At 31.5% G+C, this 27,930-nt stretch overlaps 1 protein-coding gene across 2 annotated transcripts; it reads right to left on the bottom strand.

Moving 5' to 3' along the window:
* Positions 1-32: 32 nt before the first annotated feature.
* Positions 33-27,930, bottom strand: LOC116776058 (rho GTPase-activating protein 190). Of its 2 annotated transcripts, none has more exons than XM_061524410.1 (39): positions 27,813-27,930; positions 27,234-27,367; positions 25,781-25,893; positions 25,060-25,204; positions 24,117-24,322; positions 23,723-23,965; positions 22,763-22,863; positions 22,069-22,156; positions 20,964-21,091; positions 20,483-20,633; positions 20,208-20,317; positions 19,766-19,952; positions 19,079-19,194; positions 18,196-18,345; positions 17,676-17,778; positions 17,182-17,332; positions 16,447-16,553; positions 16,136-16,230; positions 15,393-15,548; positions 14,889-15,033; positions 14,354-14,460; positions 13,807-13,988; positions 13,196-13,370; positions 12,701-12,819; positions 12,064-12,141; positions 11,251-11,357; positions 10,673-10,765; positions 10,173-10,262; positions 9,179-9,269; positions 8,787-8,892; positions 8,034-8,146; positions 5,960-6,048; positions 5,580-5,684; positions 5,264-5,341; positions 4,851-4,986; positions 4,551-4,682; positions 3,995-4,133; positions 3,449-3,653; positions 33-2,528 (listed from the first exon to the last, which is right to left on the bottom strand). In XM_061524410.1, the coding sequence occupies exons 2-38, from the start codon at positions 27,295-27,297 to the stop codon at positions 3,455-3,457; spliced, it is 4,698 nt and encodes a 1,565-aa protein (XP_061380394.1). In that variant the 5' UTR covers positions 27,298-27,367; positions 27,813-27,930; the 3' UTR covers positions 33-2,528; positions 3,449-3,454. The 2 variants fall into 2 exon arrangements, with proteins under 2 accessions (XP_061380394.1, XP_061380395.1); XM_061524411.1 differs by having other exon boundaries at positions 27,234-27,363; positions 27,813-27,921.

The raw sequence follows: 27,930 nt of genomic DNA, 5'->3' as shown, positions 1-27,930 counted from the left end.
CAAATAGACAATAGATCAAATAAAACAGCACATCATTACATAGATGGTTATTTATTATAAAATATGACACATTCTTTTGAACTGTGTTTTACAGTTGAGACGCACATAGCAAAAATTATAACATCCTGTAGCTTCAATAGCTGCGTATATACATGGTGAAGAATATTTGTGAATAACAGGAATATATAAATTAAATTAAATCTTTGGAATTAACTCCCGCGTGTTCATATTGATATTAAAATCATAGTTTCGATTAATTTACACTCGCTGTGTAACGTCAACGTGATCGAAAGACTATCACTGAGAGAATGTAAATTTTTTCGTCCCATAAAATTGAGAGGAAAACGTAAAAACAAAATACACGCGAGTCAAAACCAAACATATAATTTAATTTATTTATTCGTGTGTATTAAACATTAATACTTAATTAAAACATCAACGAAATGACAGTCCAATTTAAAAACGGTACATCTGAGAATTGATTATAAAAACACAAAAGTATTTTTTCTTTTCAATCACAACAGCCATTGAAGCTGCAGTTGTCGAAGCGTACATTGATTCTACGTTAGGAGATTTGAGATACTACAGGAAAAAAATATATTTTTTTTAATAAATAAATACAACGCATTCGGATTCACGTGTATAAGAATGTTATCGAAGAAAAAAAATGGCACAGGAGCGCTGTGAACAAACCCCACAGAACATAGAGTAACAAGTAGGTATGGCTTTTAAAATAGTAATTATAATAAACAAAAAAAAAATAATAATCTCAATAAATAAACAACGCGAATTAAATCAATGTACAATATTTACATCGTTTTATATATTAAAGTTTATAAATCATACAGAGGGTGCTGCGTAATGGAAGCTAAAATATAAAGTAAACAAAAAAATACAAACAAAAATAGGTTCTATGTCTTTTAGATTCAATAGTAAAATATAAAAAATTCCCTCGCATCGTCCCGCTGCAGGGCGCGATTGTTGTGATATTCATTACCATATAAACTTACACGACCTTACCTATACTTAGTGGAGACATCTATATATTAAATATTACACACTAGTTGTTACACTGATTTCACATATTTACGCAAATAAATAAATAATTATATATATATAGATATAAATACCTTTTTTCTATACGTCCATTACTAAGCGTTACAGGATACATTATACATCACGAATGTAAAAAAAATTATAATGATTGCACTGGTACTAATCATATATATATAAAAATGGCCGAATTAATGTATAGAACTATTTCACTTCAATTATACGTAGGATAAAATAGGTTTTAATATAAAATATTGACTCTAAACACCAATTTGATTATCAAAAAAAAAAAAAAAACCTCGAGCCAATAATATTCCATCGTTACATAAAAACGCAAAAACAACTCAACGAAACCATAAAGCATACAAAAATATCTCTCCCTTTTTTTTTTAAATCGTCGAAAATAATGTCTAGCGTCAGTCTATTAAAATACTTAAATATACAAAATAGGCCGTCCGCTTTAAAAACGTTTTATAAAACGGCTTCGCTATTCAAAAAAAAAAAATAAAGATAATTTAAAAAAAATATATTAAATAGATAAAAATTGTGATACATTTAAATAATAATAAAAAAAAAATTAATGGACAATCTGAGATCTTAATTCTTCTGTAAAAGAATCTAATGTTATCAAACGCAATTTTTTTTTAAATCAATCAAATTATTTCTCCTCGAGAATTAATCAAATATATTCAGCTTTGACACATAGACGAAAAAAATTCAAAAAAAGAGGTTCTTTAAAAAATAAATCTTCTGTAATATATAAAAATGTATATATATATATATATAAATAAAAAAAGCTACCGTTCATAATACAAAAAAAGTGACAAGCGTATGACATTCAACAATGGCAAGACTATAAGTAACCTGTTCGTACAACTCCATAATGCCAACAAACGCTTGCACACGCACATACAAACTATTTTATATTAACATTAACAATTACCTCGGAACGGAATGTGCATTACGCGGTGTTGCCATAATTGATTTTACATCGACACTTATTCAACATTAACCGGTATATGTATATATATTTTGTGCACGAATCACTTAATTAATGCGCTCACCTACATTAAAATACTGATCCAAAAAGTCCATCCCATTATTATTATTATATTTTTTTTACTCACGTAATATAAATAAAAGCGCTAGATACGGAAGCGACGCGGTGAATTCTAAGCATATGATATGACAACACTTGTAAAAAATAAACGTCAATTTTAATATTCGAATTCATAAAACCCCTACAACAATGATAGCCTGTATCGAACTAGGTCGATATTCCACACAAATATAGACACTTATCAGTATACAATAAAGCCTATAGTCGTGTGAATAGAATTACGCACTAATGTATAACCTCACTGGAACGGTACGGGATTATATAAACGTTACAGTCCATGACGTCACTGGCCGATGACGTCACTGCTCTGACGTCACACGTCGTCCATCACGAATGCTACACGCATTGTGGGCTTCTGGTAGGTCGCATGGAAAAGTAAAGGCAATTTAATGTCGCTTCCAATACGTAATATACATATAACTCTGAAATTGTACTTTGGTAATTATATTATAGGAAAAAACTTTCAAAGGAATGTTTAAAATGTATTTATTTGTCCTTATACATTCTAACGACGCGATGTTGGGCTTAATGTCCTGTAAACATGTAAACTAAAGAGAAGCCTCCATAACACCTATTATATGTTTCTTCATCATCATCATCAGCCTATTAGTTCTCTGCTTCTTTTGAATTTTTTTTTTCATTTTTATCCAGTTGTTTTTCACTATATACTATATATACCAGTAACAATGAATTCATCATCATCATCATCATCAGCCTATCGGAGCCCACTGCTGAGCAAAGGTCTCTTCTCTTATGGAGAAGGTTAGTTCATTAATCACCACGCTTGTTCAAGACGGGTTGGTGATTTCAATTTTATAATTTGAAATTATAAGACCAGGTTTACTCAAGATGTTTTCCTGCACCGTCCGTCAGTGGTGTCTTAATACTCTTAGAAAGTACATGACTCGGAAAAGATCACATTGGTACTTGCCAGGTTTCGAACCCGCGCCCTACGTTTGAGAGGAAGGCTTTTAACCTCCAGGCCACCACGACTTTTATTATATGTTTATGACCCCTAAATAATGGTAATATTGCAAACCAAGCTGCCAAATGATTTATCAATCACTTTTGTTTTTTAAACTATTGAATACTACCAGATGAGTTTTAGGAACATTATTTCACTATTAGGACATATTATAAAATATAGATATAATTTTCATCTGCATGTTTAGTTAAAGATTGGAAATCAGATATTAAATGATACATGCTGGATTTGAACCCGGGCATACAACCTAGCATCGTAGCAACGTTAACAACTGAGCTATCGTGACATACCAATTCTCAGACCATGACAAACGCTTCCTGACCCCTGAACAGGAAGGGATGCTGGTCTATCATAGTCTGGACGATGTCCTCGAGGTATGGCCGCGTCATCTCGAACCTGCCCATATCACTGAACTGTACCGGAAGTAGAGTCGGCCACCAGCATATTGCGAGGTTCTTACTATCCATAGAGTTCAACTTAGAATTGTCAGCGACACTGCAAAGGAGGGGGAATTGTTATTTCCTTACAATACATGTTTTGGTTTGGTTATGAATGATCTATGAAGTTAGCAAACAGTTGAATAAGCAAATATATAAGTAGTTATATTTCAGGTAGCCTTAGATTTTTGTATGTGTATGCAATTCTGTATTTAAATATATTTTTTTTAGACAAAAATGTCTAAAACAGTGTCAAGAGTTTGTAATTTTGTTGTTTTGAAATGCCTCAAAGGTCAAAGGGCGTGTTAATACAAAGACTCTAGTAAATCACAAGCTTGTTGTATCCATCCATCCATCCATCTTAACCATCTTTTAAAGTGGGTGGTAATGTTTAATTACCGTGCGAAGTGATGCAGTAAGTAATCCAGGGTGGACCGAGCGTGCGGTGTGAGCGCCGACGCCAATAATGCTCGTAGCGCCAAGAGCCTCCAGCTGCGATCTTTCAACTCAACCCCGCCAGCGATACAACCTCGCATTGCTATAAAATATATATGAAAAATTAATGGATCATTTATTTGTCAGTTATCTTTAGAAAGTATGTGAGAATGCGAGAATTTAAGAACTCATAACACTGAAGTTACTAACATATATATATACAGAAAAATGTTATTATATACAAGAAAACAGGGAATGTTTAGGAGGGTAGCTAAATATTTATTCGTGCCAAACGGCTCATGTTATGACAAAAATTGTAAAACACTGTATGAATACTTTTGTTTAAAACAAACCAACAAAAAGAAAATGTTTATATTAATTTGCTTTCAAGGTTTCATATTAGTATACAGACAGATTGAAATGGACAGAACTAATAGCATTTCCAAATTATCTCACGGCCTGCACCATTAACATGTACTCGCATTGACATGATATCAACTAGCAGTAAGTGTCGTAATACCCGCTATATCCTCCAGCTGTGCCATACTGGCTTCATCTAATAAAGGTGGAAACTTCTTGGAGAAAAAATCCTTCAATGCTGTGGCAACGGCATTCACGGGTATGTCTAGCGATTCTAGATCTATATTTGGATCTGAAATTATATAAAGACATTGTTTTTCTAACTATATACTCACATTATATTTATTTAGCTTTTTCATCAAAGTAATTAACTATAAAAAATTTCAAATATTTTACATTCAAAGTTAGCGTATGTTTTTTGATAAAATATTATTATGTATAGTGTAAATATATACAATACCCTCATAAAACTTAGAGAAGAGCATGTCGACGTGGGCTCTGTTCCCAGGGACGCGGTACAGTCCCTCAGATGCCAAACCCTCTCGTTCTATGAACTCTATACACTTCTCAACGAACAGAGGTACTCCGTGGGGGCCCTGAGGTCACAGTGATTTGTTATTATAAAAATATACACTCAACTTAGTACACTCTTCTATATTAAACCAGTATTAGTTGAAACTTAAATGAAAATTGAAAATATAGAATGAAAAATTCATTAGTCAGTTTTGAACCTTTCATGTTCTAGCTGACCAATGTATATGAGTTTCTTAATTTTTAATTAATATTTCATTGTATATTTTTATTTTAATTATTAATTTATACAGTTTGTTTATGTAAACACAATTTGAATAAACAATTACTGAGTGCTTATACCTGTGGACCCCAATTCTGTATTGAGTTAGTATTTTGCAACGGAGCCGAGTTCTTTTTGTCTTTGCTTTTTGAAAATTCCTGTTATAAAATAAATAAATATTAGTTGCAGAATAATTTAGTGCTATATAATGTAATTAATTGCACAAGTTAATGTTTTAAAACTATTGAACTAAAGTGAATCACACAAAAATTTAAATATTCTAATTTATGAGGGTAGCACTATTTTGTACTTAGACAAAATATTAATTTGTCAAATTTGTAATGTAGAAGTAAAAGAAATAAATACATATTTTTCATTAAGTAATGTATACAGTACCTTATGTCTCCGGTCGTGTTTACCGAAGGCCTGTCGTCTGCGAGAGTCTGCTGCACTGGAAGACGAGTTGTCCTGAGTGGATGACGGATATTCACCGGCCAACATCTACAAAACATCATTTTTGTCATATGTAAGACTTATCTACAAGACTTACAACAACAATGCAGGTCGTTTATTATCAACAATTATCAACAAAATAGAAAGAGATAGCAATTAAAAAATATATGTTTGTTTTCTTCATAAAAGAAGAAGAATAAAATTATATCTATCTGTTAATTATTTTTAATATCTGAAACGTCTAAACCTATTTTGCTGGTACTCCCAGTAGTAGGTACCTGATATTGTAAGGATTAACATAGTTTACATATGTATATAGCTACCTTAAGCTGTGGTTCATGGTGAGGCGGTGGTGGTAGCGGTCGCGTACGCCTTGATTCGTTGTCAGAACTACCATCACTTGATTCACTCCCTACAAAAAAATTACTAACTAAATAAACTATTAATATATTGTTTTTAATATATAAAAAGATAAAATATTACTCGCTGTAATAACATAGGATAGTGAATTATTGTACACTAAGGGGAAGAGTTACATAAAAAATATATATTCATTGTGTCCAAATCATTATAAAAATTTTATATAAGTCGTTTCTTTTCATCTGATGCTAATAAAATTTATTTATAATCGATTTTTAAAGGCGACGCACACAATTTAAAATAAATTTAAATTTAGAACACAGCAGAGATACAAAAGTGAGATACAATAGGATAAATAAACGACTTTTCTGAAGACGAATTTCGTTGAGTTATAGATTTATAAAGTAGCTAAAAAAATCTATCGCGATTAATAATGAGCACAAAATAATATACATTATATGACATGAAGCTATAGCAAAGGTTTGGTAAATTTTTCCTTCTAGAGTCTAGACCATTTTCTATCTATCTATTTTGGTTTCCGGCAGGAACTTTTATATTTTTTGCCAAAGTATATATATTTTTTATATGTAATGGTTACATACACATATGGGGTTTTCCAATAGGGACGCTTGAACTTTGACAGCTGATTGCGGCCATGTTGTTTGAGTGACAGCTGTCAAATGCAGTGTGTTATATTCATTCCGTCCTCCCAAACCACCATGGCAGGTTACAGTGTCGAGCAGCACGTGCAAATCATAAAATTGTTTTATGAAAATGGGTCTTCAGTTCGAGCAACGTTCCGCGCACTTCGCCCGTTTTACGGTCGCGATGATCGTCCTGCCGAGTCGACTATCCGTCGATTGGTGGACAAATTCGAGTCAACCGGGTCAGTTAACAATCAGCCGGTTCCCGTGCGTCAACGTAACGCGAGATCTGCCGAGAATATCGCCGCTGTGCGCGACAGTGTCCTCGAAAACCCGCGGCAGTCAATTCCGCGTCGCGCACAGGAACTCGGCCTTTCGCAGACGACAACTTGGCGAATTTTGCGTTGTGACTTGAGCCTGCACCCGTACAAGATCCAGCTGACCCAAGAGCTCAAGGTTAATGACCATAGACAGCGCCGTGTGTTCGCTGACTGGGCATTAGAGCAGTTGGAAGTTGACGCCGATTTTGGCAAAAAAATCATCTTCAGCGACGAGGCGCATTTTTGGATGAATGGCTATGTCAACAAGCAAAATTGCCGTATTTGGGACGAGACCAATCCACACGAGGTTCACCAAGTGGCAATGCACCCGCAGAAAGTGACTGTTTGGTGCGGATTTTGGGCCGGAGGCGTGATTGGTCCGTATTTTTTCGAAAACGATAATGGTGTGGCCGTCACCGTCAATGGTGAGCGATACCGGTCGATGATAACCAACTTCTTTTGGCCTGAAATCGAGAATATGGATCTGGACAACATGTGGTTTCAACAGGACGGCGCTACGTGCCACACAGCACACGCTACGATGGAAGTTCTGCACGAGCAATTTCTGGACATGGTCATCTCGCGCGGAGGCGACGTGAACTGGCCACCGAGATCGTGCGATTTGACCCCGCTGGACTTTTTCTTGTGGGGTTTTCTTAAGTCGCAGGTCTATGCCAACAAGCCGCAAACCACCGATGCCCTCAAAGTCAACATACGCCACGCCATCGATCAAATACAGCCCGATTTGTGCGCCAGAGTCATCGAAAATTGGACCTTTCGTGTGCGCGCCACCAACCGAAGCCGTGGCAGTCATTTGAATGATGTCATATTTTATACATAATGGGGTCGATAGACCTTCCAAATAAAAAAAAAATTTCGCAAATATCTTTCCTACATGTATTTTTTTTTGCATTTCAAAGATCAAGCGCCCTTAATGGAAAACCGTATAGATCTTGAGTAAGATACCAAATAAAATTTTCGTGGACTCTTACAAATTATGCATAAATTTTTGGCCAGGGTCTAACTGTATTTCCATGTAACTATAATATAAAAACTAATACATGTTAATGTACCTTTATCCTCCTGTGTCCTAGCCCTATACCCGGTCGGTAATTCTGGAGGGCCTACAAACATTCCCAACTTTGGAACCCTGGGACTTTGTACCGCTACTAGGTTACCTAAAGAACTGGAATAATAATATTTTCCATTTTAATTCCATTAAATAATATATATCTTATACATAAAATTCTCGTGTCACAATGTTCGTTCCCGTACTCCTCCGAAACGGCTTGACCGATTCTCATGAAATTTTGTGAGCATATTTAGTAAGTCTGAGAATCGGCCAACATCTATTTTTCATACCCCTTAGTGATAAGGGTTGTTCATCCTTAAACTTTTTATTTAATTTTTGAACGAGATTTATTGTTTTTATTTTTTTATAATGTGGCATCAAAAAATACATACAACCCTAAATTATTTTTTTATCACCAATCCCTGTTTTTTTATGTATATGTAAACACTTCTCAGTGTCTTATTATTTTTCTTACGCAGACGGATTCGCGGGTAACAGCTAGTATATATATATATTGTTTATTAAATTACACATACATCTATTACAAGTATATTAAAGTAAACAACTACTATTACAATTTGAATACCACAAATCTTTCAAGATAGTACGGGACCTAATGAAAAAAAAAACATAAATTTTCTGTATAAAATAAAAAAAATATATCCATAACGAATAGTTAGTTAAAGGTGTTTACATATTAAAATATAGATAGATTTAGATATTAGTAAATATTATAAGTAGTATACACACGTACCGTTTCTTGTAATGTCTGGGCGCGTGTGCGTGGTGCCGGCGTCGCACGTGTGCGCGAGCTCCGCCCGACGTTGAGCTAGATCCGGAACTGTCCGTTTCGGAGAAAGCTGCAACGTGAGCAACAGACATACAGTGAATTCTGTGCGAATTAAGATCGAAACAAAAATTAAAAATACCGCACTGAGTTCCGTGACTTTTCCATTTGTGTGAATGAAATCAATCTCATATACAAAATGATGTGAACATTGTGTAAATTAATATATAATGAAGCAATTTTTGCAACTAATAATCTATTTAACTTTTGGAGCAAAATGCATGTGATGATAAATGCAAACAATTTTAAGCCGAATGTCGCATCAAATAAAGTATATTTTCCAATCAACGTATACTAACAAGGTTGATGCATTGTTGTTTTTTCATGTCTGCGATGTCTCCGTAACCTGGTCATAGAGGGCGCCTCCATATATTCGTTGGTCTCTTTGATCTGGTAATGAGAAATTATTAGTGCAATTAAATCAGTCTTAATCATTATGAAGGTTATATATTTATTTATAATTAATGCCAAATATATACAGCGTAGGAAAATATATCAGCTTTTGTACTTTAACTTCGCTGGTGTAAGTTGATAATATTTTATATAGAGGAATCATTTTTGTTGATAAATTGGTAATAGCGGTATATAAAACTTTTTCCTGATATTTCATATTTCTAATGAGATCTAAGACTACTATTATTCGGATAAACTACGCTTGCTTTATTTTTGTAAAAAACAAGATACTCCCGACGTTTCGGTTACTTTTCAGCAACCGTGATCACGGCCAGATGAAACGTGAGATTTCATATATTTTGTTTGCTAAAGTATTTTTAATTTCTAATTTTACAAAGAATAATATAAGCGAATCTTTAACAGACTTTAATCCGATGCTTTTAAAATGGCTTATTTTTCTCAGTTTCCGAACATTTTTCTCCATTGATACTTCGTTTCTTTGTGCTGTAGAATGGTTTTTATAAGTTATAACCTAATTGGATAAATTGATTACCTGAAAATGACATAATTTATCAAATCGAAATATTTTTCTTTTCTAATAAAAAATAAAAAATCGTTTACAAACTCAAGTCATAACCGGCGCGATGAAATAAAAAAAAACTTATTTTTATTTATTATATATTTTAAAAAGGCTCTGTCTATCTGTCATAGATACATAAATCAATCCGAATGATGAACGGAAAAAAATAATTAAATACACAAAGTCAAATAGTTGGCTTATGCACCCAATAGATGGCGTTGAGTGTTTTTTGTTAACTTTTGGATGCATTCGATTATACATTTTAATAATTATTACTAAAAAAAATTAATATACATTATTTAATGTCTTTGTTTCCATACCTGTGCGTACTGCGCGTCTAGTTCAGTCTCTGAACTAACTCCTGACGGATGGTGATTCTGTCCGGAGTGAGACCAGCCCGAGTGTTGAGACTGACAAAAATATATATCATCATAATTACATTCATTATGTACGTTTGTTACTACGGACACAAAAACTTAAAAGTTTTGTTTATTTTAACAAATCTTATAAAGTAATGGGTATGTTAGACAATCTTATAAAGGGATTTAGTAGATTTTTTTTTGTTTAGTAGATTTTTGATATTTTGTAAGCAAGAAATCGCTGAAGTTATGTAATTAATTCTATCAAAAAACCGAATATTTAAAGGAATTTAGTAACATAAATAATAACACAGACTAAAAATATATTAGGTAGTATAAATGCTTTTTATTATTTAAGTGCCTTAAAATTTTGCTGTGTTTCTGAAAAATCTAAGGTTACTTTTACCCCCAAAAAATGTCTAGTTAATAAAGTATTATGTAATAATCAAATTGAATACTACCTTTCTCTCTCTATGCTGTGGTTGTCCTATAGTGATGTGCTGCAGCGCATCGCTCACTATAGTATAGTTGTTCATATCCAATTTACCTGGTTGCTGAAAAAATATATTAATGGTTAATGTTACAGTTAAAATAAACATAAAGGTTCATCTTTTTTCTTAGGAGGGTAAGGATGAGTTCAGAGGTCAAAGTGGGAGGAATCTCATCAAATGATTATTATTAGAAGTCATGGCTAAAAGTGAGGGTAGTTGCTTATAATGCACTTAACTTCAATATCTTTACCAAATTAAGTTTTAGTCACTTAGTTTTTCATTCATATAACTTCACACTTGATAGTATCAACATAGTTTTATGTGTGAGAAACTTAAAAGCCTAAACTTAAAGCCGTGCAGCAAAAAACCACTATTACTTATCCTAGCTAAATGAAATTAAAAATCACCCCCACCCCCCCAAGGCTTCTATTCAACGCCTACATTTTTTCTGTGCCTCTTACCGCCCCCTTTAGGCCCGCACCGCCCACAAGAGGGCGTAATCACGCACTTTGGTTAAGTCTGATCTAATCGTATGTAATCGTATATACCTTCAATGTTTGCGAATGCCTTAGTCTCGGATGTGCTTGGTGTGGTCTAGCTCGGCCCGTAGTGAAGGCTCTCTGTCCGTAGCCCGCCGGCTGCCAGCCCCCACCATCTATATATAACCACACACGGCGCTAGAAATGCTTCATTACATATATAACAATGATATTTAAAGTTTGCTTAATGATATATCTTCACTATATTTCATGCACTGAATACTGAATTGTGCTTCCTTCATAAATCTTTGATAATACATAAAAAACAATTAAACTACATACTAGAGTTCATAATTTTTAAATATTTACGCAACAAGAATAATACACATATGTGTATAAAACATAAACGCAATCTATTCTACATCATGCGGATTAGCTACGGAGTAAATTAAACTCTACTGCTATGGCAATAGCGTCTACTATCACCTGACTCGTGCGTGCTCAATGAATCCTCCGAGCAGTTGAGATCCGCTGCGTGTACAGTTACTTACAGTTAGGTATACAATTTAATAATTGATTATACAAACTTTTTATTAATAGTTTTCTTTTTTTTTTAATTCGAAATATACGTTTCATTATAAATGTAAGAGTAGACGAAATAAATAAATATAGTGTACATTTTAATAGGTGATCGCATAAAATTATTTAAATTTAGACTTTAGTAAAAAAAAAAATATTTAAATTATCAATTCCTTAGTAATTAAAATAAACAATAGAGAATGTTATATTGAAATTGTTATCTTTACCTATTTTTATAGTTATGTATATTAAAAATATATTTTAACCAGGATTTGAACCTTTATTCCTATATTGGTTACATACGTGATAAATCTGCGTGCATCCTGTGATCTGGCGGAGCGGGCTCTGGCGGCGTGCTGGGTGGCGGGTACACACTAAAACCTGCGTATACAAACATTGATTATATATTATATGATATATAGTTATAAAAAATTACCTACAATATAGATTTATATAGTTTTCTAGTAAATAAAGGTATTAATGAGTGAAATAAAAATATATTCTTTTGATATTTACAGAGTTCTCAAACCCTGTAGAAAATACTACCGCCTGGAAAAACGGTTGAAACAAAGTTATAGTTGAAAGATATATTCAGCCAAATATATGGACAGGATATATCTCTATATATAAATATAAGCAATGTATAGAGTAAGTCATTGCTAGCAGACAGTAATCAATATATCTAATTTATGGGCGTGGCTTCTGTGACGTCATTGGTAGCTTGAGAATATATAAGAATCCGAGACTTAAACATTCATCACTCTCGATTGTACCTTCAGGATTTACGGACGTACACACTATCGTACCTCACTATTTGGTATTTTAAAGTTTTTGTTATCTTTACAAGTAATATAATTAGTTGTTTTATTAATATTATATAATAGGTAAATGTTTAGTTTGTATTTTTTAATATAAGTAAACTTCCTATGTTTATACACGCCTTTCAAAAATCCCCTATTCTTAGAGTTGTTGAGTGTGTCGCTATATTCAGAGTCGATGTCCGCACGGGAATCTGGTCCGATGAGGAGGTCTAGTGAGTTAGTAAGTTTGTGTTCCATTCTGAAATACAAAATATTTATATAATAATGAAGTATATACGAACGCATGCGGCCAAAAAAATAATTTATTTGATTAGTATAGATTTTTATAATAGAAAAAAAAATGAATATTTTAATTTTTTATATTAATTGATTGTCTTTAGGATTTTTTTTATTTTATAATATAAATTTGTTGTTTTACCAACGGAAACCGTTAAAATTACCTTTATTTAAAAATATGTTATAAATATAAAATAAATTCATTAATTTAATAGAAGATACACGACTGCACTAGCTATCATTGCCTTGTACAGTGAGTTTGGTGTCCGCTGTTATACGCTATATTTCCGTTATGTGTGTGTGTCTGTGTGTGCGTGTGTGTTAGTGTGTATACTGACTTGTGATCCAGGTGGTAGGAGTGTAGACGCGGCGGTGGCGCCGGCCTGGCCGCGGCGACGTCCGGTAGGTTATGAGGGTTATGGGATCGGCCATGGGGTGCTTCCAGACGGAACGCCCTCTCTATCTCACCCTTACGTTCCCATACCTCTTTGAAGAAAGGAGTGTAGAAAGCCGCTGGAATTCAATAATATAAATATAATGTATATATATATATATATATATATATATATATATATATATATATAACATTGTTTTGTACTTGTATACATAATTTTGTACTGAACTATTCTTATAAATGGCATTTTATATGTAGCTGTGCATATGGCACCGTCGGCGCGTAATGATTGTTTTTATTATTTTTAATACTAAAAACTATAAAAATGCGTAAAATTAAAGTAGCCTATGTTCCTCTCTATGACATCAGCTATCATCTTCTCAAACTCATTTCAAAATCGGTCCACACGTTGTAATGATTATCCGGAACATACAGGCGGTTAAAAAAATTACAAAAAAAAAATGTGTATTAACTAAAACCCTTTAATTTTAAGATAATAAACAGACGCTAACAGTTTTATATATGTATGACAGACGAGTAAAAAACCTAACTCACATTTATTCTCAGCGGCACAGCTATATGTAGTGAAATGTGCTCCCAGCCTATCTGCCGTGGCGTTGCCGTCTGTTATGAGAGCGTGTCCAAGGTCAGTGCCAAAAAAAGCACTGGCAGAACCACCGCCCTCAGTGACAGCTACCATTTGTATCGGCAGATTGGGAATATTCATTGAGAACGCACTGAAATTATATATGATATATATTTTATATTAACTAGTGGATTCTGTTTACAATTTTATCATTAGTAAATATTGTTAAAAATATATATTTTAGGTAGACAAGGTGAATAGTATTATACATTTCAAAGGCTTCATTAATATAATTTATTAAATACATTACAGTGACTGAAATATAAAAAAAAAAATGTTTAGACAAAACAAGAGCTTTGACAAACAATTGACAAAAAAATATTAATTTGACAAGCATAGACAAGTCACATCTACTGAGACGATGATTTTAATACAATCAATTATTCTTAATACTATAAAAATAAATATATAATATATAAATATTTTTATTTTGTTTATTTTCATATCATTACTTACTTGAGTGTAGCCAAACTTGCTTTCCTCTTAGCTGAGTATATGAGAATGAATCCATGTATGAGTTCCTCTCTGAACTGGCTGGCCCCGTGGAAACTTGAGATTATAACCTGATAATATATATACAGCCTTTACGAAACATACATAAAATATATGTATTAGTCTAATAATGAATTTTGCTTATATAATGTATATTATGTAAATTATTTGTTATACAATCAGTTTATTCAGAAAATTTTTTAATTCAAATTTTTAATCTTTATTCATATATTCTAAAACTTAAAAATTATAGCTTTTCTTTTTATTTGTAGAGTTAAATAGTCATATTATAAATATATATATTTTTGTTATATATTATTTTTGGAAGCTCCTGTACTCTTATACAATCTTATTAATTCCCAGAGATAATTCTTAAAAGAAAAGATCAAGAATATAATAAAAAAAAATCTTTATTTGAGAATACAGTCATTCTAGTCTATGATATACACGAATTACCATAAAGCCAATTAGCTGAATCCCCTACTATTTTAATACTAACCTCGACTTTCCTCTTGGAGTCGCCCAGGAATGTCTCGATGAGTATGGACCGGTCTCCCGTTAAGAAACAGGCTCGGTGCTGTAGTAGGGGACCTAGCGCGCGCTCAGGCGAGTAGGGGTCGTCACAGAACATGCACACCATTATACTAGAGGAAAGAAACGCCATTATAGTGAAAGCTGGTTATATAATTACGCCATCATAGTGGCGGATGTTGGAGGTTGGTTGTCATCTCACTCTTCATCGTGGTGTAGGTTGGTTACAAACCACTACCACTATACTGATCGTTGGCTAAGTATCTTATCAATTAAGATTGTAAATAGTTTGAGTTAAAGATTAAGAATAGTTTAACATATAGATGTTTTGGTAAACTTCACACATTATTTTCATTATTATACAAAGAAAAAAATGAAAATTTTCAATAATTTTTCTCAAACTAACCACACATTACTATTAGGGTTTGGAAAAAATATTATATATATATATATATATATATATATATATTACCGTATATCAGCATCAAAGCAGACAATGAGATCTCTGTATAGGTGAGCATAACTAGCTTTTTCTCTATTGGCTCGTATTAACTCCTGTATAGCGTCCGTAGTAAAGGCCTCGGTGCCCAACTCGTTAACAGACGCTTCCATATACGAGCAGTGAAGGCTGGAAGTCAAGGAATCAATTAGTAACTTAATATAACATATAAAACTATATCTTTATAACATTATTATACCCACAGTTTGTATTGAATGTTTTATATAAAGTCGTATACTTAAATGGAAGTACCTTTTACTTCTGAATAACTGTTTAAGTTTTTTAGATCACATATAACATTAATCTTTCTTTATAAAGCTAATTTTTTTACTATAAATATCATATCAATCGTACGGAACATCCGTAGAGAATTCAAAATTGTAATTTAAACATTACATAACTTATTTTTCAATATAATGACCAAACATAACATTCAATAACAATAATATAAATATATTATTGCTATATTAATATATATATGACATAAAAAACGCATAAATCTGATAAATATGTAAGTAAGACTTGGTCGGTATTGTCAAATAGTATGATGTCAAGTGTAATGTAGGTAGATAATTTTATTATATTAGGTCCTGTCATTCAGTCTTGTTACTTAGCACAATACACATAGTGCTAATTTAAATATAGTTTTATTGGCTACCACAGTATGAATGCCACAGATTAAATAATGTATATAAATACAGTAGTATAATACTGACTTATCAGCTAGATTCTGTCCCTCCTCCTGGAGCCTCGCCAGCTCCTTTTTATCCATACCCTCGTCTTGGACGAACATTACAACTAATGGCAAGCCCTGCAAAATAAATATACTAATATTATATAGAGGTCACATATTTTAACAAATTTCATTATCCCCTCTTCAATCAAATGTAATTTTAGAATGAGTATAAAACTTTGCATACACAATACATAAATCATAATATGAAAATTGTATACTTTTATTTAAAAGAGACAAGTGTATAAAATTCATAATATATGTAAAGTTATACATATGTTGCGTAACACGAACCTGAAATGGAAGTTTGTCTTCTTGTTCCAGACTAGATAAGAGAGTTTTTTCAGCACAACCTCTGATATATTCAAAAGATTCCTGATCTTGATACACGCAGAAATATCCTGTTAGAAGACAATAAATAAATATTGAAAAAAAAAATACAGACGAATTAAGAACGTCCTCCTTTTTTCAAGTCGGTTAAAAAGACTTGTTATTTACAAGTGCTAAGTATTAGTGATAAATTGTTATCATTGTATATAACAAGACAAAAAAAATATGATTAATAAAAAAATATATTTTTTCCGTACAACTCAAAGCACTTCCAGTTTCTATATATACTTAACACAAAAAGTCAAATGGAAAAAATCATAAGTCATAAGTGATAAAATCGGTTTTTGTACTCTTTTTTGTAACATTCCATATTTAAATTAATTTCGTACAAAACAAAGCATAGAATATGTATTTAGCATAGACTATCAAATATTGAACCAATAGTATCTATGAGTGTGTGTTTAACAAGTTTAACGTGAAAAAAGCTTTATAGGTCAGAGCTTTCGACAAACATATCCTGTGTGTGGTCATGTTGGAAAATTTATTATTCTTTATATATATTTATGTATGTAATTATAACATTAAGAAGCTATCGTTCATAGACGAATATTTACAAATTAAACAATTCATTAATTTTGTATAATAAAGATTAGTTCATAAAATACTCGTAAACATCTTAGGAGACATCGTATAACATACCATTAGGCGCGAAGTCAGACGGGGCGTCAGTAGCGAAGTCGTCTGTCCTCAGCCTAAGATCTAACCGTCGAGGGACAGACGCACTGACACGTCGTTCACTCTCGCAACCGGCTGATAGACGCTTGCCAAATTCACCCGCAACGCCTTCCACCTGTAGAGTGGTGGGAGATATTCAATGATCAATAGTGCCATATTATTATCTATTATACTGGGTATTACATATTTAATATAAAGTTATAACTGGCATAAAAAAAAATTATTGATATTTTTGCGGCATTTTTTTTTTTATATTATAGAGTTAAAAAGTTATAGAGTTATACATATTACAGCTTATCTAAATTATCATGAATAATCTATTAGAAAAATTGTAACCAACCAACAATATGTCGTGTGACCTGTTAAATTTGTTTGTATCACTACATCTTTGGTACGCAATAACATATATTTTGTTGTACTTTCCAATATGTTCATAGAAATATATATGTTCAGCTCACCCCTAATATAATAACGTTGATATGGTCCGAGTCGCTGGTGAGGGCCCAGGGCGCCGCCGGAGGACCCGCCAGGCATTGAGACTCACTCGATGACGTCAGAGAGCTGTAATTTTAATTCAATTAAATTTTCACATTAAAATGTAGAAAAAATTAATAATATATTTAATGTGAAGTAACGCAAGACATTTGACTTTTTAATATATTTTCATATTAATTCACTAAACGATGCAATATTAATTTGTTATAAAAAAAAAATTGAAAAATATAAAAAAGTATATATGTATATCTGATATCATGAACAAATAGTTTTTTCCTTTGCTTCTTTTAAATTTATCAGGCCGAGAATTCTTTTTGAAATACAGTTACATATTGGTCTACCTACTTGGAATATTGGTCGTACACATTGTGTTGACATGGGCAGTTTTAAAATTATCCTCGTCTCTTAATACAAGTTCATAACATGTGCAGTAAATTATATATTCAAGCAATATTGCCATACATATAATTTTAATATACTAACCCAACTCTAGTGTTGAGTATGACTGGTAGAGTTGCGTCCAGACAGTTCGAGCCAGCCGGACAGTGCTCCCTCATGGGACAGTGGACGAAGCCGAGGTGCTGGAACAACATCAGCTTGCGATCCTGCTCCATACGATCCAACATCTTGTATCTGTGGGGATAAACAACATCTATATAGGACTTATTATAGTTTATCACCAGCCTATAGGACCCCACTGCTGAGAGGTGTCTCCTCACATGGAGGTTAGAGAATTAATCACCACGCTAGCTCAAGGCGGATTGGTGATAACAGACTTATAATTTGATATTATAAGTCCTGCTTTCCTCGCGATGTTTTCCTTCACCACCTGTCAGTGGTGTCTAAATACTCTTAGAAAGCACTCGTACATGAAGGTGCGGGTTCTAAGCCTGGCAGGTACCAATGTGATTTTTCTGAATATTAGTTATACAAAATTAATTATATAGAAGTTTTTGTTACATGAAAAATATTTTTGTATAATTTAACACTTATATACTTATACTATATACAAAAATTTTATTTTACAAACATTTATGAATGGAAAACCGGGAACTGACCCGTGCGTTATGTGGCGATTCAAAATTTTGGTATGGGTATTGAAAAGTAATAGAAAATTTAAATTATCACGGAATTTAACCGACTTAAATAAAAGAAGGTAGAATTATAATAAATAATACTAAGGAATTAGATTTTCGATATTCTTATTGAAACAAAAGAACATTTTAAATATATATATATTTATATATAGTTAAACTTTACAGGCTCTATATTATTTCTTATATATTTTTTTTAACCATACAACTTCCATTTCTTTAACTATTCTGTCAGCTCTAATTTGTATGTAATATAATATAAGTCTACCCACCGGAAGTCGTCTTGCAGCACATCAGTGATCTCCTTAATATCCTCCTGGGTTATGGTTCCTGTTGGTGATATCCGCTTGAAGTGGTAGAAGAGATCCGCGTGCTCCAATAGCAGTTCCTTAAAAAGAACACCCATTAGATAGTGGAAAGTATTGGTATAATAAACCATACTATATAACACATATGTGTTGCCATACCATATTTAAATTAAGTAATATGACAGTGAAAATAGAAAATCATTTTTGCTGGTAGTAACTATACAGATGCGTGTATGGTATTAAAAAGCCTCGGAATTGTTCATATATAGCAACACTGCTCACTTATCATGTAATTAATTGTTTTCTTAATTACTATTATAACCAGGCAACACTTATTAATCAATTCGTTAATTAAGTATCAATAACCAGCTTATCAGGTGATAATTCCTTTTTTTTTATAACTGGAATAGTACACACATATATATATTTTATAAAATTTAACCGTCAGATACGTACGTACGTTATATATATATATATAGACACGAACAAGATTCGAACCTACAACCTCACATATAACATATAGTAACAACATTCCCTAAGTTGCAGGTAGTTACTGAATTTGTCATTTTATCTCTTCTACTTAAATTAACTCCATCATTATTGATCATCTTCGTTGCTGTCGTAATATTAATGACGTATTCGCTCCTCTACCTGCAGGTTATGTTTGGCTCTCCTCTGTATCTCTCTCTGATGATCGTCGTACACTCTCTGCTGTTGCTCCTCGGTGAGAGCCTCATAGCACTCCCTGCCCATCAACAGCACCCTTACTTCCGACAGCTGTTTCCCGGGTGTTACGTAACCCGTTTCTTCTAACAGTCGCTTAAATTGCTGACACCATCTAGGATTGGTATATGGTTTGTATAAAGTGGTAAAAAAATATATCAAAATAATATGCTTTTGGTATATTGTCATATATTTATATGATACGGGTACAGTCAGTAAAACAAAAAAAAATCCTTTATGTTAATAACTTGTAAACTTATAAAATTTCGTTACTAACCTTATAATATATATTTTGTATACTGTACATAGATCATACAAACAAACAACAGAAGAAAGAAAAATTTATCCTATAAATACATTCAAATCTTACTCAAAGTTCCGTTGTTTCTCTTGAGCTTCGTGTAAGTATGTTTTGAAAATAGCTGCCGCTTCATTCGTTTCCAGAATCTCGAAGGGTATCTTCTGAGATTGACCCAAAGTCTAAAACACAAAAGTTTACATTTTCAATACTCTTACAAAATATATAATATATAAATGAGTAGAAGATTGATCCGCTAGTTTTTAATATTAACTTTTTAGTTAATAATAAAAACATCCTATAATGTGTATCCCACGGTATATCTCCCCATAATGAGTGTATCTCACCTGATACTTCGCCCTATCACCAACCCTGAGCGTGGCGTCATGCGGGGGCTCGTCCGAGCCGCTGTCCGAGCTCCCCCTGGGCCGTGTCTCCGTGAAGTACACAGAGAAGTGACGGTGAGAACGTATCTGACGGACCACGGAACCCCAGTCACTGTAACAGAATAGGACAATCGTAACTTCATTCAGCAAATATAAATTATAATCTACAATTTCATGTAACATTTAATATACTGTACATTAGGTATAAATAATTTATAACCTACACTACATGCATTTGTTGTTTATGAGAAACATGCAAACATACAAACAATCGAATAAAAATACATAAATTATATAATAACATTAATTCGTTTGTCATTATACGTCACAAAGCAATTAAACAATGTGTATATTTTTTTTTCATAAAACACTTAATTATTATGGTAGTGAAGTATCGCTGAGAGATTTTATTTTTACGTGACAATGATGTATGGAATCCCACCTTTCTTGCATGTCATCAGTAGACAACTGCATCCTAGTAAGAACCTGTGGTAACTTGGCCAGTTGCTTCCTGAGCTTCTTAGCTGACCGTTCCTCCTTCAGGCGACGGATGTGACGTCGAAAAACCACCTTTGTAAGAAGAGTATAATGTTATAGGATGATAAAAATCAAAATGGCTTCCCAACATTAATGTATTGTTGTATGTTTAAACAAAATAATGTGTGGAGCCTAACACATGTTTGTATCATGGAATCGGGTAACTGTGTCTCTAGATATAAAATTTGTCATTTATATATGTTAGCACTTGGTAGTATTGATTTCAATTCATGAGAAAAAATGGATAAACTGTCAGTATGTAGTTTTCAAGGCAAATTTAAGGATACATAATAACAATTTATGTTACGATGAATCCTATTGCTTCACTCACGACAATTCAAAACTGCTGGGCAATTTCCATAGTATAGTATGACTTTAACAGACCTACAGACATACAGATTTATCTAATAAGTAATAAACAAAGTCATATAATAAAATCACCACTCCATATTAATACTACTAATTCATATATACATTATGGAGACTAGAAACTAAGAAAACATGTAGTCATATATATAGTTATTCAATTAAATTTTGTCTTGTGTTATTAATATATAATATTGTACTATTGTATATAAGTAAAAATAATATGTATAAACCTTTAATATAAAAAAAGCATTCATCTAAGTTACTTATAGAATTTAGTAAACTAATAATAAAAATGCAACGTGTGTTTAAATCTCATAATATTGTAGATATCATTTAAGACCTCCTTTACTATTTTTTTTTTTTTTTAATTCAGATTTTTTTTTTAAATCCATACAAAATTGTAATAAGAAAAATGTCCTATTATTATTCGCAACATGTTATTTTATTTTTATCTTATTATAATAAATATAAGTGAAGATTTGTTCATTGTTTGATTTTACATATACAGGCTGTACATACTATAAATAATATGTCTATAGATATATACTACAACACACATATGTATCTATGATATGTCGTTTTCCAGAATACATATTTTATTTAAAATATAGTTTGTGTTATGTAATAATGAGGGTTCATACCTGGGTTCCGTCATTTCCAAACTGTTGTACAAACTTGATCCATTCTGGATAGTGACACAATCTTTTGCTAACCGCCGACCACATCTCTCTATAACAAGAGGAAATCAGTCAAGGGCGAATCGGATGTAAATTTGAGGGTTCCGTGTGTATTTTTGGTGCCTTTTTTCATTCGAATTAATTGATAAAATAATTACATATAGAAATATATTATTTCATTTTGATTTATTTATGTTATGAGCTATATGAAGCTGTCTATGTATATAATAATGTATCTTCAATAAGAGTTTACACAATAAAACTAAACACAAGATAGTCAAAAATATTTTCATTCATCATGTATGTGTATATATATATGTATATATATATATATATATATGATGCATGTTATATGTGTATATATATATACAAAATGCATCTAATATATTCTAGATTATTGTCAAATAATAAGTATGTCAGAACTATAGCACAAAAGTAAGCAAAACCATAATTATATATGTAGTATTCAGTAAAACTATATTAAAATTAGCCCTATGTGTATTGTGCTAAGTAACGAGACTGAATGACAGGAACTAATATACTAAAATTATCTACCTACATTATACTTGACATCATTATATTTGACAATACCTAGCAAGTATAACTAACACATAACAATATAATAAGAATTCCTTCCAATTAATTATTATAAACGTACTTGTGATCCTGTACGTGTATTCTTATCAGCTGAGTGAAAGCCTCCGTGACAAAATCGAGAGTCTCCCTTCTTATCCGCAAAGCCTCCGAGTAATTCGCCACCTGATAACCAATATTTGCTATGAGCAACATTATCAATATAAAATTATATTAATTACTTCAAATATTTTATTAAAGACGACCAAAGTTTAAATTTATAATTTAATTTTCATTAGTAAATATTATATATTTGTTGTACACAAATTAATTTTGATAAAATATAAATAACAGTATGAGCTTAATTTTTTATATGTTTTTTCAATACAGGCAACATTATTATGAAGCAAATGAGGTAAGGATTCATAGCTATATATTGAATATTAGCTATTGAATACATTTTTATGAGATATTCTACACATTTATTTTACTATGTAAGTATCTAAATTTCTTTTTAGACAAAATGTCGCAAAGCACTTTTACAGTAATATATCTCGTGAATATAAACAATACTATGCACAATTTCACCCCAAAACAACTTAAGATAAATAACTTAACTTATGATAATTATTATCTGAAGTGATATCAGATGTAATGACATCACTGCCAACAGTTATATAGTTGTTGTATACAAAAATTTTTTACAGCAACATCTCCTAGATATATGTATACATGAGAATTCTAAATAAATTTGTTAAACTTGAAGGTCGTACACAGCATTAATATTTGAATGTCATTTTATGACCTTGGTAGTAAAATAACCCTAAATCCAGAATCCAATCTAAAGACAATTTCCAGTATTTTTGGAAATACTTATTAAGAATTTGAAGTCATTAAAAGTATCAAACTGACCCACAGAAAGTTAAGACAAAGATAACTATTACATTGAATTTTTTTTTTTTTGTAATAATTGATCAAAAAAGTTTTATTTTAATGACATATACAATCTTCTTTCATAAAAATAATTGAATAGAATGATACAAACCTTAATCCTAGCTTTGGACTTATCGATCATCTGCGCCAGTAGGAAAAATGCCTGGTCTACGTTGACATTATCGTGGCTGGATGTTTCCACGATGGGTATGGCACCCTTAAACTCCTTCCTCTGTACCAATCTCTCCGCTTCTCGAACACCTTGCTCACAGGCTTCATCGTTCTTGGATGTAACTAACACAACCGGTTTCTTCAACTTTATTATATTCTGAAGTATAAGTACCAGGGTTTCATTCTGCGGAGACATAACATAAATCAGTTTGAGTTATAAACAGCATAGTATTATTAAATTAAAACATTCACAATCAATAGAAAATGATGTTTACCAAATGTCCGGCTACCTACAAAATCAAAATTTTTTTTACTTGTTTTACAATAATACATACTTGTTTCTCCCAACTCCGTCCAGGTACTAGACTGACGTCATACACACAGAGGAATCCATCCACAGACAGCTTTCCTTCCGGCATCAATTTCTGCTCATATTCCTTCTCAATACCCAATTGATTCTTACAAACATACATTAACTTCTCAGCAGACTGCAGTTTAGTGGCCACACACCTTTTTATGTACGTTTCAGTTTTGCCAACAGCTATAAAGTTAAGTAAAAACATTATATATTAAAAATAATTTAGCAATAGATTCGCTCATAAAAATTTGATTTGTTGAAATATTATGAGACAATAATCATTTTCCTTTATAATTTACCAGTAATTATACATTTATTAAAATAACCATATATAAATTTAATTTAAATATTTTTGTTAAATATATTATTAAAAAAAAATTTTTTTTTCATAGTCAAAGGCTGTACAGAATAAAGTAAGTGAACAGAATTGTTTGTTAATAAGAAAAAATAAATAAACTAAGCTTTTATTAAGCTGAAAACCTAATACATTAAGATGAACCTGTTCAATGCCTAAGGTACGTATTTTTATTCATGTAGAAGCCATAGGTCATTAGTCATCACAGGATGTATACTCTATGATCAAATCTAAACTTATTTTATAGTGCCTTAATAATATTTTTGTTTCCAAAAAAAATCAGCAAGGTATAGATCAAACTTTCCCGAAGTGGACGATAACACCCTCTTATGGGCGCTGCAGACCTAAAGGGAGCGCTAAGAAATCCAGAAAAAAAATGGCGGCATTGTGTAGAGGCCTGAGCTAGGATAAGTTTTATAGTTATTCAGTAAGTGAAAAAACGGGGGCACTAAAAAAATTTTTTTTCTCAGCAAAATAAGTTTGGGAACCCCTGGCATAGGTGATGGTCCTTTCAAGGTCATGTGATAGGAAAAGTAATAAAACTTAACTTTATATAGTACTATACCTTTGAATGGCTGGAAGCAGGCATCATCAACAAACTCAGTCTGCTCGACCACTTCAAAACGGTACTCATTTTCATCCTGCTCCTTATGGACGCTGCCCCAATATAGAAAATGATCGTTGTTGACCACACGACCACTGAAGTCCGACTGGAAGAATAATTAGGTGAGCATTCAGTAGTTAATATTAACAAAAAAAAATAGATTTTTATTCATACAAATTTTCTACTGATACTTCTACCCTGCATAAGAACTGATCTACAAAAAGAAAATATTTGTAAAAGATGTCAACATAATAAATAAATGAAATCTTTAAGGTTTTTATACATTTCAACTGGGAGTGTTAAGTGCAACCGATGGACATTTCTGTAAGTAGAAATAAAGCTCTTCCCGTTCACTAGGACAACAAAATTATTGGATAACAAAACAATTGAAACTCAATAGCTACACTATTATTAATTTAGTTTTCCGTAAGATATTCTTGCTTTAAATATAAAAATATAACTCATACATCTAACCACCAAACTTATAAAAAAATCTTTCTATCCGTGGCTAAATTGCATGTTACCTTTACAATTAATTTAACATATTAATAATGTTTTTTTAAAACAAAAACATTAATGAGGTGCAAAATGTTATTTTGAAATTTTCCTAATACCTTTACCTAGGCATATTTTATTCTAAGTTCATTAACTACTGTAATTTCATAATATTAATATAACTTACTTGACTCAGAACGGAAATATGATCGACATTGTAGTCGTCAGCGTCTGTGCGGACAAATCTATTGCACAAACAGGACTTTCCCACACCTAGCTGCCCCTTTTCTTTCTCGGTACCTGAAATGAGAACATTACGCCTCTAGCAACACTGTCTCATACTTTTGAGGACCCTATAAAGCCTGTATAAAAGAATAACTACATTTTTCAAAACTTTAAATTAATGTGTATTTAGAGTTAAAACATTTTTTTAAAATATGTTAAAAAATATATATTTATTCATGATATAGTTGTTATCACATAGTTCATCAAAGCAAAAGGGTAATTTTTTAGCAATTATATTGAAAACATTTTAAGTTATCCCTTGTTACACCAACTATCTGCCATAAAAGTTATGACAAAAATCGGTTCAGCTATTTGAGAAATTAGTTGAAAATCTAACAAACAGACAAACAAAAATTGTACAATATATTATATCATTGCATACTTCCATATGTAATTAGTAACAAGTACATAATAATTATAAAAAACATTCTAATTAGATATTTTATAAAAATATGAAACATACATAGACATTAACATATCTTTCTTTAGATACTTCAAAAATCCCAAATTAGAATGATCTCAATAAACAATACACAGATAAAAAAAAAATTATAACATGTTAATTAAAAAAAAAACTCTTCAAATAAAGAATGTGAATAGAAATTTTATACAAAATAAAATACATCTATCATGTACATTGATAAGAATTATAAAGAGGAAGTGTAAAGGAATGAGATAAGTTCACAATAGACATGCACAATTGATGTCAAGTAATCATTTGTTTATGAATGAATCATAGAATTTATATTTATCTCCATTGATGAGGTGGTTACATGCAGCTTTCATTATTTGTTGAATTAACATGATTTTTAATCTGTGTGTATGTTAAAAAAAAATATATACTTAAATAGATTTTTTTTTCTAGAATAAAACTAAATAGATTTTATGTTATGAAAATCTAAATTACAAAAACCATAAAATATATAGGTTTATAATATTTTATATTTTTGCTATTGATGTGTTTACATCAGTAATAATTTTATAAGTAGCAAATGCTTCAATAAAAAGAATTAAAGATAAATGAAATAACTTATAACATTACTATTTATTAAACATATATATATAGTTTTTAATAAGAAACAACCATTGATACAAGTAATTGTTTACTATCATTTATCTTTTTGAGAGAATCACAGTAAAAATATATACCTACATACAATAGATATATACAAAAAATTAAATAAAACTTGGTTTAAAATGATTTAATACCTATATTTAAAAAAATGAATATTTATTCATAGCTGTAATAAATTATTTTAAATAACAAAACCCGTCAACATTAATTTAAAACATTATTTTAATGAAAAGCAATTGTTTAATGTTATGTTAATTTAAATAGATACAATGGAACTCACCAGACAATCCAACAATGGACACAGTTACTAATTTACCACCAATGTTCTCAGATTTCTTTGCCATCTTCCTTTATATCACTCTAATCTGTTGTTTCCCAGCTCATATTACACACACATCACAACACGGGATCTAGCTTGAAAGACACAAAACTTATATATGAATGCATAAAACCAAGTTCATACTAGTTTATAGAAGAAAAACATTTTTTTAACATAAGCGATCACTGTCAAGGTCAATGAATTCCCACTGTTTTAATTAAGGGCACTATAATAAGGGCGACGAATAGATTAAAAAAAAACTCGTTAATTAGCGAAAACGGAAGGGAACGAGTATGTTTGCCAGATGTAACTATATCGAACGATAACCTGCCATTTAGACAATATTCATAGAAGAAATATGTTAACCAGTCGTATTAAACTAAAAAATTCCATTGTGGTAAAATATATATAAGAAAGAAAATGTAAGGACATAATTTATTGTGTTCTGATCAGCCCTCTACTTTGACATATCAATATTACAATTGTAACTTCATTTTATACTACAAAAATAAGCTGATTTTGAATATGAAAAGAACCTACAAATAAAACACTTTTTTAATCCCACAAATCACATTTTTCACTCAAATCCAATTAATTTTTCTACGAAAACGCAGTAATCCTTGTCTGACACAACTCGCGTTGCTTTTCACGAACTGGT

Source organism: Danaus plexippus, chromosome 24 (genome assembly GCF_018135715.1).
Source record: "Danaus plexippus chromosome 24, MEX_DaPlex, whole genome shotgun sequence".
Classification (NCBI taxonomy): domain Eukaryota; kingdom Metazoa; phylum Arthropoda; class Insecta; order Lepidoptera; family Nymphalidae; genus Danaus; species Danaus plexippus.
This window is presented reverse-complemented; position numbering and strand designations above follow the sequence as displayed.